The sequence below is a fragment of the Hyperoodon ampullatus genome (assembly GCF_949752795.1).
Source record: "Hyperoodon ampullatus genome assembly, chromosome: 3".
NCBI classification, from domain to species: domain Eukaryota; kingdom Metazoa; phylum Chordata; class Mammalia; order Artiodactyla; family Ziphiidae; genus Hyperoodon; species Hyperoodon ampullatus.
Window position 1 is genome coordinate 165,315,332 of NC_136916.1, and position 14,722 is coordinate 165,330,053.

At 41.1% G+C, this 14,722-nt stretch overlaps 1 protein-coding gene across 2 annotated transcripts in view; it reads right to left on the bottom strand.

Annotated features, from left to right (window-relative positions):
• The window catches only part of EML5 (EMAP like 5), a gene marked incomplete at both ends in the record, with an annotated part of 162,265 nt that extends 147,904 nt beyond the window's left edge, over positions 1-14,361 (bottom strand). For both annotated transcript variants that reach the window (XM_079700244.1, XM_079700243.1), the window contains one exon: positions 14,165-14,361. In XM_079700244.1, coding sequence (XP_079556370.1) covers positions 14,165-14,361 — 197 coding nt within the window. The remainder of the gene's footprint in view (positions 1-14,164) is intronic.
• Positions 14,362-14,722: the final 361 nt, after the last annotated feature.

Genomic DNA, 14,722 nt, shown 5'->3' on the forward strand with positions numbered 1-14,722 from the left:
TGTCCTCTATGTATGTGGGCCAGTTTAGAATTTCACCCAGGGAACCCCTGAGGTTGTGAACCAACAATGCAATCTCAATCAAAATCCCAGCAGGTTATTTTATGGATATCAACAAACTGATTCTAAAGTTGACATAGAGAGGCAAAAGACCCAGAAAAGCCAACACAATATTGAAGAGGAAAAACAAAGTTGGAAGACTGACACTACCCAACTTCAAGACTTACTATGAAGCTATAGTAATCAAGACGGTATGGTACTGGGGGAGTGGCCAAGATGGCAGAGTCAGAAGACCCTGAGCTCACCTCCTCCCATGGCACACCAAAATTACAACTATTTACACAGAAACTATTGATGAGAAAAAAGGGAATGCTAGCAGAAAAGATCTACTACAACTAAATATACAATGAAGGAACCACAATGAGATGAGTAGGAAAGGTAGAGATGTGGCATAGTCAAGATCCACACTCCCAGGTGGATGACCCACAAACAGGAGGAAAATTACAACTGCAGAGGTGCAGCCCAAGGAGCCAGTGGTCTGAGCACCATATCAGGCTCCCCGGCCTAGGGGCTTCTGCACTGGGAAGATGAGCCCCCAGAACGTTGGCTTTGAAGGCTAGTGGGGCTTACTTTTGGGAGAGCCAGAGGGTTGTGGGAAGAGACTCCACTCTTAAAGGGCACACACAAAATCGCACACACTTCAGGAGGACCCAGGGCACAAGCAATAATTTGAAAGAAGCCTGGGTCAGATTGACCTACTGATCTTGGAGAGCCTCCCAGAGAGGCAGAAGGCAACTGGAGCTTATCCTGGGGACAAGACAAAGGTAGTAGTCATTTGGGGGAGCCTGTTCTACTACATGGACGCTGGTGCTGGCAAACACCATTTTTGAACCCTCCTTCTAGCTTATTAGTGCCAGGACCCAACCCTACCCACTAGCCTTTCAGCACCAATACTTGCCTCAGGCCAAGTAACTAGCTGCGCGGAGACACAGCCCCATCCACCAGCAGGCTTGCTGCCTTAAGGTCCCCTGAGCCACAGTCACCCTGGGACCCAACGCTGTTCACCAGAGGGCCCGGGACCCAGCCATGCACACCAGTAGGCAGCACTAGCCCCAGAACGAGCCTCACCCACCGGAGGATAGGCAACAGTCCCAGGATACCCTGGGCCCCGGCCCCAGCCACCAGTGGGCAGAAACACAAACTCTGGGACCCCCAGCTCTGCCCACCAGTGAACAGGCACTAGCCCTGGAATCCCCTGGGCCTCTGCCCCACCCAGCAGCAGGCCGACACCAGCTCTGCAACCCCTAGGCCTTGCAGCCAGAGACCCAAGGACCTAGCCCTGCCACCAGCTGACTGATACCAGCTCCAAGACACTCTGGACCCCTCAGCCAGCTGTCCCAGGATCTAGCTCCTCTCACCAGTGGACCAACACAAGCTTTGGGACACCCCAGACCCTGCAGCCAGCTATGTCTGGAACCGGCCCCACCCACCTGCAGGCCGACACTATATCTGGAAGACTCCAGCATCGTACCCACCCCAGAACCCAGCTCCAACCACCAGTGGGCTAGCACTAGCCCCAGGACCACCGGGCCACAGTCAGCAGCCTCATGACCCAGACCTGCCCACCAGTGGCCAGCATCCTCTACACAAGGCAGTGCCTGGCAACTAACTGGAGTGTGGGCCAGCCACACCTACCAGACTCCCATAGTAGTCAGCATGCCACAAGACAAGGACCCACACAGCCCACACAGCGGGCACCGCTAGAGCATACAGCTCTGGTGACCAGGGGGAATTGTGCTGTTGGGGTGCAGAAGAACTAAGTGATGGGAAATAGGCAATTTACTTTATAGAGAGTTCAAAGTAGTGACTGGGTGAACAGAGTGAGAAGTTAAAAGTTTCTAACAAAGAGTTTAAAAATATAAAGAAAAACCAAGCAGAGCTGAAGAATACAATAACTGAAATGGAAAAATACACTAGAAGGAATCAACAGTAGGTTAAATGATACAGTGGAATGGATCTGTGAGCTGGCAGACAAAGTAGTGGAAATCACTTAAGCTGAACAGAAGAAAGAATAAAAAGAAATGAGGTCAGCTTAAGAGACCTCTGAGACATCAAGCACACTAACATTTGAATTATAGGGGTCCCAGAAGAAGAAAGAGAGAAAGTGGCAGGGAACATATTTGAAGATATAATCGCTCAAAACTTCCCTAACCTGGAGAAGGAAACAGACATCCAGGTACAGGAAGCACAGAAAGCCCCACACAGAATCAATCCAAAGAGGACCACACCAAGACATAAAACTTAAAGATAGAGAATGCTAAAACAAGCATGGGAAAAGTAGCAATTTATGTACAAGGGAACTCCCATAAGGCTATCAGCTGACCTTTCAGCAGAAACTCTGTAGGCCAGGAGGGAGTGGCATGATATATTTAAAGTGATGAAAGGGATAAATCTACAACCAAGTATACTCGACCTGGTAAAGCTTGCATTCAGATTTTATGGAGAGACCAAAAGTTTTATGGACAAGCAAAAGCTAAAAGAGTTCAGCACCACTAAACCAGCTTTACAAGAAATGTTAAAGGGATAACTCTAAGTGAAAAAGAAAAGGCTACAACTAGAAAGATGAAAATTGTGAAAGGAAAAAATCTCACTGGTAAAGACAAATATACGGTAAAGGTAGTAAATCAGCCATAGTAAGAAGATTAAAAGACAAAAGTCATAAAATCATCTATATCTGCAATAAGCAGTTAAGGGATACACAAAAGATATAAAACAAAAGATGTAAAATATGATGTCAAAAACAGTAAACATGTGGGGGGAGGGTAAAAATGCAGGGTTGTTAAAATGAGTTTGAACTTAAGAGATCAGTAACTTCAAGTAATCATACATACACGCACGCACACACACACATGCATAGAATGCTATGTACAGTGTGGGGAATATAGTCAATAACCATGTAGTATCTTTGTATGGTGACACATATTAACTAGACTTATCATGGTGATCATTTTGAAATGTACAGAAATATCAAATCACTATGTTGTGTAATAGAAACTAACATAGTATTGCAGGTCAATTATACTTCAAAAACAAACAAACTCACAGAAAAAGAGATCAAATTTCTGGTTACCAGAGGCGGGGTGGGTGGGTGGGGGAATTGGATGAAGGTGATCAAAAGACACAAACTTCCACTTATAAGATAAATAAAACTTAATAAAATTAGAAGGAAAAAAAAGACAATATGGTATTTGCAAAAGAGTAGACAAAATTTATCAATGGAACAGAATACAGAGCCCAGAAATAGACCCCTATAAATATAATCAACTGATCTTTGACAAAGGAGCAAAGGCAATACAATGGAGCAAAGATAGTCTCCTTCAACAACTAGTGCTGGAACAACTGGACATCTACATGTAAAAAGTGAATCTAGACAGAGACCTTATACCTTTCACAAAAATTAACTCAAAATGAATCAGAGACCTAACTAAAACTGTAAAATTCCTGGAAAACATAGGAGAAAACCTAGATGACCTTGGTTTTGGTGATGCCTTTTTAGTTATAACATCAAACACAGGATCCATGAAAGAAATAACTGATAAGCTGGACTTCATTAAAATAAAAAACTTCTACTCTGTGAAAGACAATGTCAAAGACAATTGTCAATCCAGACAATACAATATTATTCAGCACTAAAGAAATGAACTATCAAGCGAAGAAAAGGCATGGAGGAACTATAAATACATATTACTAAGTGAGAGAAGGCCATCTGAAAAGGCTACATACTATATGACTCCAACCATATGACATTCTGGAAGAGGCAAAACTACAGAGTCAGTAATTATATACACTACCATGCGTAAAATAGATAGCTAGTGGGAACCTGCTATAAAGCACAGGAAGCTCTGCTCGGTGCTCTGTGATGACCTAGATAGGTGGAATGCGGGGGTGGGAGGGAGGTCCAAGAGGCAGGGGATATATGTATACATATAGCTTCTTCACTTCACTGTAGAGCAGAAACTAATACAACATTGTAAAGCAATTACACTCCAATTTTCAAAAAGGAAAAAACCATCAGTTGTTGCAGGGAGGGGCAGCATGTGAACAGGCAGAGCAGAGGATTTTTAGAGCAGTGAAAATACTCTGTACGATACGATAATGATGGATATATGTCATTAAACATTTGTTCAATCCCACAGAATGTACAACACCAAGAGTGAACCCTAAGGTAAACTATAAACTTTGAGTGATTATGATATGTCAATATAGGTTCATCTTTGGATAAAATGTACCATTCTAGTGAATGATGTTGACAATGGGGAGGCAATGCATGTGTGGGGTAATGCATGTGTGGGGGCAGCAGAATACAGGAAATCTGTACTTTCCTCTGAGTTTTGCTGTAAACCTAAAACTGCTCTAAAAATATAAAGTCTTAAAGTCTTATGATACATGTATCATAAAGACTTCAAAAGAAATAATCTAAAACACAATAGTAATATCTCTAGATTACAAGACTGTGGGTAAATTTTTTTCTCCTTTTTCTATATTTTTCTATTTTCTATTATAAATATGTATCAATAATTTTTAAAATATAATAACCACCCTCTAAGAGGGGGCCTACCAAACCTCTCATATTCCCTATTATGTCAATTTCAGACTCCTACATGGTCTCTTTGTATGCTGCAAAAATTGTCTTTTGCAGGTGCATGTCAACTTGCAATCTAAATCTAATATCCAGACTCCAGGTAAAACTTCTCACCATGTTAGTAGTGCCACCCTCTATGGTGCTTTGTGTGTTATATACATTGTCCACGGGTTAACTAATAATTAGAAAAGTCATACTGCAACCAGGTAATGATGACCAGTCTGTGGACTCTGTAATTAGTTATCACCTATGTTCTAAGACTTAAAATAGCCTTCCACTTTCCACTCTTAATTGGGAATTATACCCTGCTTCCTGATCAACCTTAATATCTGTAAAAATATGGACACTGAGGTGGTTAGACCTGGTTACACCATCATCTTGTGGCTAATTTAATATTATCACAAGCAACATCATACTGAGTAAAAATTGCAAAATTTTTAGGAGTAACTGCCTGTGGCAATTGTCATTACTCTCCATAGATTGAAATGAATATGTAATGTGAGCTTCCACACCAGAGGCAGTAGTGTCTAGTACTGTATTCCTGACCAGGAAAGAAAGTCCTCTCATAGTAATGAAAAAAAGATAAAGAATGAATGTCCTCTTTGGTTGGGAGGTGAAATAGGTACGTGATTCCCAGGAACAGAAAGAGCAGCAGGATTTCCTCAACAAAGAGACCTATGGCAACCGTGCATCTCAGTTCTTCTAACTGATCTGAGGAACAGGTTATATACACTTCTCTTAACAAAAATTTATTTCTGGGCCTTTAAGTTCAATTTGGTGCTCCTGTTCTGCCACACATTCCATGTTTCCAGCACCCATGACTATGACCTCTCCCTTTCTTGGGCTCCATTAAGAGGTTGAACACCCATCTATACCTTGGCAATGATACAATCCAGAATTCTTACCTCACATCCAACCTCTTTGCTTTGTTTCTATATCCCCAGCCTCTGTATTAAAGTAAAATCAGGTATCTCTCCCTGATTGTGAAGAACAAGGGAACTTTTAGAGTGAAATGAGTTAACACCTCCTACAATCACAACCTCTTATTAGCCAATCCAGCATTATGAGCCACCCATCCCAAAACAAAATTTTTTTTAGAATTTAGTGGTGTTATGATGAATTGAGCCTGCCTGTGGCCTCAAAAACAGCTAGATCCAGGGTCCAATGTCCATCTTCAGTCCCATTGCCTATCCCCTCATTCCAAGAATTTTTTAGTATTTTTCCGCCATGCTTACTAATTCAGATGGATATGCATGCCAGTGTTGTAAGGTGGGCACTATATTTCCCTTGATCTTTTAATAATCCAATACACAGAGGGTGATATTGTAGACAGGAAATCCAGGAGCTATTAAGCCTTTCATACAACTTCTTGCTGTCTTTGGCCAATATGGTGGTACCATGTGCCACCTTATAATTAGAATAGATACCACTGCAGCCAAGGCAGCTTGTTTACACTGGCTAGGTGTAACCCCTTGCCAGTCCTTATACTGTTCCAGAATACTGATTCATACTGAAGACACAATGGAGGACACTTGCTGGCCTAAAGAGAAGCCAGTCAGCTGTCAGTGGCAACATGCAGTCTCAGCTACCTCGCCCTCATTGGACATGAATCTAGGGTGCTATTTCAACCGTCCTTGTGAATATGTCCAGGGGGGATGATCTGTCCTTCTGAGGGGCGTTTAGATGCTTCTTCAAATATTAACATATTGGATATTTGGTCTATTTCTGACTGCAGATCCTGGCTCCAAAATGGAAATTTATTAATGGACAATCTTGGGCTTTCCATGGTCCAAATCATTGACCCAAACCCACTACAACTGATCTATGAGTCTGCTGAAATCAACACCTGGGGCATGGAGTTACACTTCAGTTGGTACCATCCAGGATGCACATAATTTTGCCCATTAAGTGAACCTTCCAGGTCCCCAGTGAGTAAGCATTTTTCTGGACTGATGATGCAAGGTATCTGTCTTTTCATGTTTTCAGCCACTGATGACACTGGGCAGATCCATTAATGGAAAACAATACAAAGGGTTGCTTTTTTTGATAAAAAATCTCCAAATGGACCTTAGGTAATAGGACCAAATTTTTAAAGGGGTCTCAATACTTGGCAAATGATCAATATTGTGATATAATGCATAATAATAAATGAATAAATTTGGGTAGGCCCTGAGTTTTTTGAGTTTGACTTCCCAGCCCACTACCATGGATTACTTCTATATCTAGAGCAGTGGTTTTCCACCCTGGCTGCTTATTGGAATCATCTAGGAAGCTTAAAAACAGAAGCAAACAGCAACAAAGAAACTATACCTGAGACCCACCCTAAATAAATTAAATTGAAATTTCTAGGGATGAGACTCAGCCGCTGGTGGTTTTATTATGTTTTATTATGTTTGCTTTAACTCTCCAAGTGATTCTAATATGCAGCCAGGTTTGAAAATCAAGAATCTAGAGTAATGGTTTTCAAACTTTAGAATATATCAATATCACATGTAGGTGATTAAAGTAGACTGCTGGGCCCCCATCTAGATTTTCTGATTTGGTCTGGGGTGAAGCTCAAGAATTTGCATTTCTAACACCTAGTTAGGTGCTAATGCTAGCATTAGCAGGTGATGCTAATGCTGCTGGTTAAAGGACCACACTTTGAAAACCACTGATCAAGAGTGTGCTTTTCAAACTTTGATATTAATACCCACAACTTTAATATTTTAAACCCAAAACATTACCTGAGAACGTTGTTAAAATTCAGAGTCTAATCCAGTAGGCCTGGCGTAGGGTTTGAGACCTGCATTTCGAACAAGCTACCAAGTGATGCTGAAGTTGCTGGTCTAAGGACCACATCTTTGAACAGCAGGGATCTAGAGCTGCCACCCATGTGCCACTTTTTAAATAACCAAGCAAACTAGAAGCTGCTGGAGCAAATCTTCAAGGAGGCCAGTTTTGCACACTAATAATGACATGACTCATTTTGATGACGTCTTTCTTTGTTCCCTGATCACCTGAACATACACAGTCTCCTGGACAGTCTCGTGACTACAATGTAATTATTGCAAAACAGCCAACATCTCCACTAATGTGAAGCTCTACTCACCTTACCTGATACAGTTGATCACTTCCCTCTCCCTGAAAAACTCTTTTTACTTGACTTCCATGACCCCACACTCTCTTGGTCTTCTTCCTGCCTCTCTAGCCACTTTTTTGTCAGTTCTTTTTCACCTCCCCTTTGTTAGAGGGCCGCGGGAATCCATTTTTCAGATTCTTTATCCATACTCACTCCTTCAGTAGTCTCATCCAGGCTCATGGCTTTAAATACTATCTAGATGCTGATAACACTCAAAGCCCAGAATGCTTCCCTGGATTATAGACATGTATGTTCAACTGCCTAATGTACAACCCCACTTGGTTGTCTATTAGCATCTAAAACAAAACACTTCTAAAACAGCTCATGATCTTCCCTTTCTCCCAAAACAGAAAATTTGCTCCTGCCACAGTCTTTGCTAATTCAGTAATTGGCAACTCTATTCTTTCAGGTGTTCTGGCCAAAAACTGCAATCACCATTGACCTTTCTTTTCTGTCACAATTTATACCTGGTCCATCAGTAAATCAGGTTGCCTCTATCTTCAAAATATATCTAATCCTTTCTCACTGCTTCCACTGTAACCATTCTGGTCCAAGCCACCAATATGTCTTAGAACAGTCCCCTAACTGGTCTCTCTGCTTCCATCCTATCCCTCTCCCTCAGTCTGTCATCAAAATAGGAGCCAGAGTGACCTTGTTAAACCATTAACTCAAATTATGTCACTAATTTGATTAAATTACTCCAATGGCTTCTAATCTCCTTCACATGGGAAGGCTAAAATCCTCTCAAAAGCCTGTAAGGTCGTACACAATCTGCTCCCACCACCATTACTTCATCAGACCTCATTTCTTTACTACTTTCACGTGAATTCACTGCACTCCAGCCACGCTTTCATATTGTTCCTCAAGCACATGAGGCATTCCATTTCAGGGCTTTTGAACTTGATAGTCCCTTTGACTGAAATGTCCTTCCCTCATAGCCACACAGCACATTCCCTCACCTCCAAGTCTCTACTCAAGCGTTAAATGTATACTTTACGGTGAGGCGTTCCTGGCTACCCTATCGAAACACCTATCTAAACTCTTCCCAGTAGTCTCTATCTCACTTTCCTGTTTTTTTCTTAGCCTTTACATACTATATAGATATAGATAGATATACACACTATATATACAAAAATAATATATAACATGTATATGTACACCCTATATACATATTTATTATGTATATAAATATGAAATTTACCTTGTTTATTATCTCCCCCCAGTAGATATAGGTTCCATGAGGGTTGGGAATTTCACCTGCTTGGTTCACCACTATAACTCTAGTGCTAAAAATAGTCCCTGGTAAATACTAATAGGTGCTCAATAAATATTTGCTGAAAGAATAAGTAAAGCAAGAAATACCTATTTTTACACTAAGATGTGTCCCAGACACCAATTAAGAAAGTGTCTTAAGGGACTTCCCTGGCAATCCAGTGGTTAAGTCTTCGCTTTCCAATGCAGGGGGTGCAGGTTTGATGCCTGGTCAGGGAGCTAAGATCCCACATGCCTCGGGGTCAAAAAACCAAAACATAAAACAGAAGCGATATTGTAACAAATTCAATAAAGATTTTAAAAATGGTCCACATTAAAAAAAATCTTTAAAAAAAAGTGTCTTAAGAAGGTGGGTATAACCAATTGTGGCAAATGATGATGATAAATAAGATTAGAACAGAGAATTGACCACTGGATATAGCACTGTGGAGGTCACTGGTGACCTTGACAAGAATTGCTAGGGTGAAACAGAACAGAGCTAAGACTGAATGGGAGAAAAAGAACTGAAGATAGTGAGTACAAACAACTTTTTCAGATATTTTCTCTTAACATAAGACGATTGCATATGATGTTACCTCTTCTCAAAATGCTATGCCTTGGGCTTCCCTGGTGGCGCAGTGGTTGAGAGTCCGCCTGCCGATGCAGGGGACACGGGTTCGTGCCCCGGTCTGGGAAGATCCCACATGCCGCGGAGCGGCTGGGCCCGTGAGCCATGGCCACTGAGCCTGTGCTCCGGAGCCTGTGCTCCGCAAGGGGAGAGGCCACAACAGTGAGAGGCCCGCCTAACCGCAAAAAAAAAAAAAAAAAAAAAAAAAAAAAAAAAATGCTATGCCTTCACTCATTTCTTCTGATGACTACTTCTCTGTTTTCCTTAAAGATCCAGACAGCTTAGGTATTCTATTCACTAGGTAACATCACTTTAACTGTTATGTGCCCATGTACATACTGCTATCCCTAGTACACATAGTATTCTAAGTGATTCTTTACTTGACTGATAGTGTCTTAAACTCCTAATACCTTAAAGCTGGGATCCTTACACAAAGATGTTCAATAAATATTTCTTTGATGAGTGAAAAGACCTTGAAAGAATAGTAAGTTAATAGTTTCTAAGAAACTATTCTTATTTCTTAATAGTTTCTAAGAAACTATTATTTCTTAATAGCTTCAAAGAATTTATTTATTTACCATGTTTTCCTTAATTTATATCCAAATATATTTTACTAGTTATCTATATATTAGACACTATAAAATAATAAAGGAAAAGTTATTATAACACAAATGTAAAATTTGTCTTTTCCCCAAGTAAATAATAAAGATACATTTAATGTACATTTATAACAATTTGAACTATTATTCTGGATAATTGCAACCTTTGCCTGAAAACATGTTAAGTTTATCTCTTAAATTATGCAGTATTTGAAAAACAACCATAAATATTTTGATATCCAAGTACATAAAGTGAAATCTTACAGAACAGAATTATTAAATAGTCTGTGAAAGTTCAGGTCACCAATTCTAGTTACTTAAACACAGGGACGTTCTACTAAATCTGTATGTTATCTAATACTTTATGAAGTATTGCTTCTAGATATTACACAATGCTTAAGAAAATTCTGGTATCAGGTTTGAGGGGAGGGTTTCTACCCATTTCTCAAACTGCTTATTTAAGAATTCTATGCATGCATGTTTTGGGATACAGATTGGCAACATGTTTCCTAAACAGAATCATCTGGGGCACTGTTTGAAAAACAAATTTCTGGGATCCAGCTCTAGAGGATTCTAGCTTAGCGCATTTGATGAAAAGGCTAGAAACTGGCAAAAAGCTCCTTAAATGATTCTGTTGCTCAGTCAAGTTTGGGAAATATTGACCATATATCTGGAAACATTAAGTAGACAACAAGTAGGTTTGCAGGAATTCCTGCCAGACCTTAAAAAGTTGCTACTCTCAACCCATAAACACAAAAAGTACTGATCCACCATGGAGACATCATACATTCTGAAACGCTTTTTCAAGACAATTTTGACTTGTGTTGAATAAATGAAATTTCCATACTATAAATACAGAGCTGTTAAAAACCACTTTTACTAGATTATGATGAAGCTTGATCAGTTTTCTTTCTTAAAAACACCACCTACCACAATTGAAGAGCTACTACACCGTTCATTTTGTCTAAAGGAAAAAAAAGTAGTAACAAAATGCATCAAGGTAACTACATTCCATCAGTGGTCTTCATTGGTGATATATGACTTGAAAACTATCAATAACATTCACTACTTCAAGCACAAACTTGTCAAAAATGCGTTGATGGGTAGTATCTAGAAAAATTAATTTTAAAAGCTACTGTATCCTTTGGGAAGACAGCTGGCAAAAGTTTCAAAATATAGACCAAGCTACAGATGTTCATCGTATATTAAAACTACTAGTAGTCTATTTTATAACTTAGTCTTAAGCCTGTAATAAACACTTAATAACTAGAGAATTTTATCAATATAACTTGGGACACAGGAAAAAAAACCATTAAGAAAGAAAAAGTGACTCTAAAATTCCTGTGTTATTTCTGACAGTGAAACTAATTTCTACATAAGTCAGTAATACTGAAATAAATATAACTAAAGGACACATTACTATATATATACATACCTAATAAAAAGAAGTAAGACAACTACATGCAACACAGGCAAAATGATAAAGTCATGTGGCACCACCATTGGCAATGCTAGATGTAGTAAGATGACAGAACTGGTAATCCACTGATCATTATTTAGTCTACAACCAATATGGCACCTACACTTTCAAAACCTAAAGACAACGACTTGCTCATTCTGGTACAGTCTTAGCTTCAGACTAAGTTATATTCAAGTAATATGTTTTACCTAAGTTTCAAGCAAGTATGAAAACAAAACAGATGATAAAAACTATACTTTTTACTAATAAGGCTAACATTACAGCAACAGTTTTCCACCATGCCATCACATTTATGAATATTACATTTTCTGCTGTGACAGAATTGAAAAATTACTGGAGTAGTAACTATATTTGTATTTCAAACATTGAATTGAAATAAATTTGAAAGCTTTGAACATTTTCCTGATCTAGTTCACAAACAAGAATGATCTCTACCATTATTGTCTGAAACAAAATTTCCAAAACAGTTTGAGCTATTTCTGAGTTACAGTCTTAGTACGGTACTGAATTTGTGCCACAATTTCAGGATGCGATACATTCAGATTTTACTACCCCACTGAAATTTTCAAGAAAACTTTGTATTGTTATAAATTATTTTAAGGGTGAATCCTTTGCATAAAATCATAAGCAAGTATCCAATTATGACAAAAATTTGAGGAATCTCAATTTTGAAACACGTTGAGATACTACATATATGGTTGTGCAACTATGTATATATACCAAAGGAAGGCAAAATCATCACCTCCTTACAGTTTACTGAAACACAATTATAAAAATGCAAGCAGTGTGACATAATATAGCTTCAAATTACTTCTGGAAGAATAAACAAAACATCATTTACCCCATCAAATAAATCATATCTAGTTTCAGAAGATCTTCATACCATATTGCTCTCAACTACCAAGTAGTAAAAACAATAGACGTGCACTTCAAAATCCTTCACACCCACCTACCCCACCTACTGAATCGAACCTAAGAGACTGAATATCTGGAGGAGGGCTTCAGTCAAGGCTGCTTCAACTATATAAGGCTACTATCCCCGAACTGTCGGGGAACTAACACACGGAAAAGAAGAGAGAAACTGGAAAGGATCAGGGAAAAAGACAAAGAACTGGAGTCAATTCTACTCTTGGGGTGAATAACAACAAACAACTGAACCCAAAACTATCTCATTTCCTACTCCACAATCTCAGCTTCTGGTCTCCTTATCTTTACTCCATCTTGCCCTACCTATTGTTTGTCCTAGGCCTCCTTTTCCCTCTTACAGAGCATAAATGTACAGACATGCAAAATAGAAGATCTTCTTTATTTACAGAATTTAAGTGCCAGAGTTTTTTGCCTACAAGACATCAAACCATGATACCGGATTTGAAATGCACAATTTAAATTCTGTGGAAAATAGCGATAAAACTGAGTAACCAAATCCAATCATAGAATCTCTTTAAAAAAACCCAGAAGAAGCAAGCGCGAGTGCGCGCCCCCCCACCACACACACAGTTTCAAAATGTTTTACAACACATTCTCCATCATCAACGACAAATACACTGTGCTTGAGACAATCATCAATGGACAAGAATAATTTCTGCAGCTTTTAACTTTATTTGCCACAAAAGTTCTGCTGAGACACTGATTGAAAATTACATTTCAAATACACTGCTCACTAAAGAAATGTAAACAGGCACTGGGACCAACTTTAAGATGCCGCCCACAAAAGAATTAAAATGAAGACAAAACTGTGATTTAAGTTAAAAATACGAAAGTATATTTATTTAGCATTGCTTTATTGAAAAGGAAACAGAATTGGAAATCAGAATTATTTTTAGCACCTTCTTCGGATCAAACCTATTCCCAAACTGCCTATAGGTGTGCACATTTTAAAGTCCAATGAATTGCCTGAAGGTTGCCAGGGTTTCTTTTCTATCTGCTGATAACAGCAGGCAGTGAAACCTCAACTAATCATTATGGCCAAGAGATGAGAGCCCTCCAGGATGCCATCCTGGGCGCGCTCCCCAGGAGCAGCCTAGAGCTTAGGGGACTTTTATCAGTCCTCTACTAGGTAAAGGACTTCCCTCGGGCGCTTTAAGAATTCGTTGAATAAGAAATCAATGAAGGGATTTAAAGGAGTAAAATGTTACCAAAATAACCTTTTGTACATTTCACAAATTTGATGGAAGAAGAAGGGTACACAGCCAGAAAACCGAGCGCCCAGTGGATAAGCGGACTTGGTGTCACCGCACCGACCGAGAGGGAGAGACTCTAGAACGCGAAAATGGGGAAAGGCATTTCTCCGGTGTTAACAGGGCGGATTCGGGACCAGATGGCTGCGGGTTTCTCTCCCGGGCGATGCGCCCTGAAGGAGCGGGTCACGGGCACCCAGAAGGACCGGCAAGTGCAAACTCGGCACGCGGGTCTCAAGGGGACGGCGGCCGCCCCCGCCCCTCCGTACCTGATGATGTCGTCGCTGTGGCCCCGGTAGAACTTCTGCCGGTGCTCCCGCGGGCTGTACACCACGCCGACGCCCGCCACGAAGTACACGATCTCCTTGGCCGCCGTGTAGTAGAGGTTGTTGCGGCACTGGTGGCCCCGGTAGCCGTACACCCACTCGAGCCGCAGGTGGCAGCTCGGGGCGCTCCGGGCCGCCATGTCGGGGCGCCCACCCCGCCGTTCCGCTCGGGCCCGCGGCGGCGGCGGGAGACGGGAGGCGGCGGCGTCCGGGCGAAACAAGCCCTCCCGCGGGCGGCCGGGACTCGCCGCCTGCCGCGTCCTCTAAGCCGCGCCTGGCAGGTGCATGTCGTTTCTCCTGGCCGCCGCCGGCGCCGCCTCAGCCCACGGGCGGGAGGAAAACCCTCGCCTCGCGGAACATGCTGAGGGCCGCGGGCGCCGCCGGCCGTCAAGAGGATACCGCGCGCCCTCTCTTCGCCCACCTCGGTCGCCTTGTCTCCTCAGCCCGCAGCGCCCAAGCCTTGAGCCAAGCCGAGCCGAGCCGAGCCGAGCCGAGCGAGGG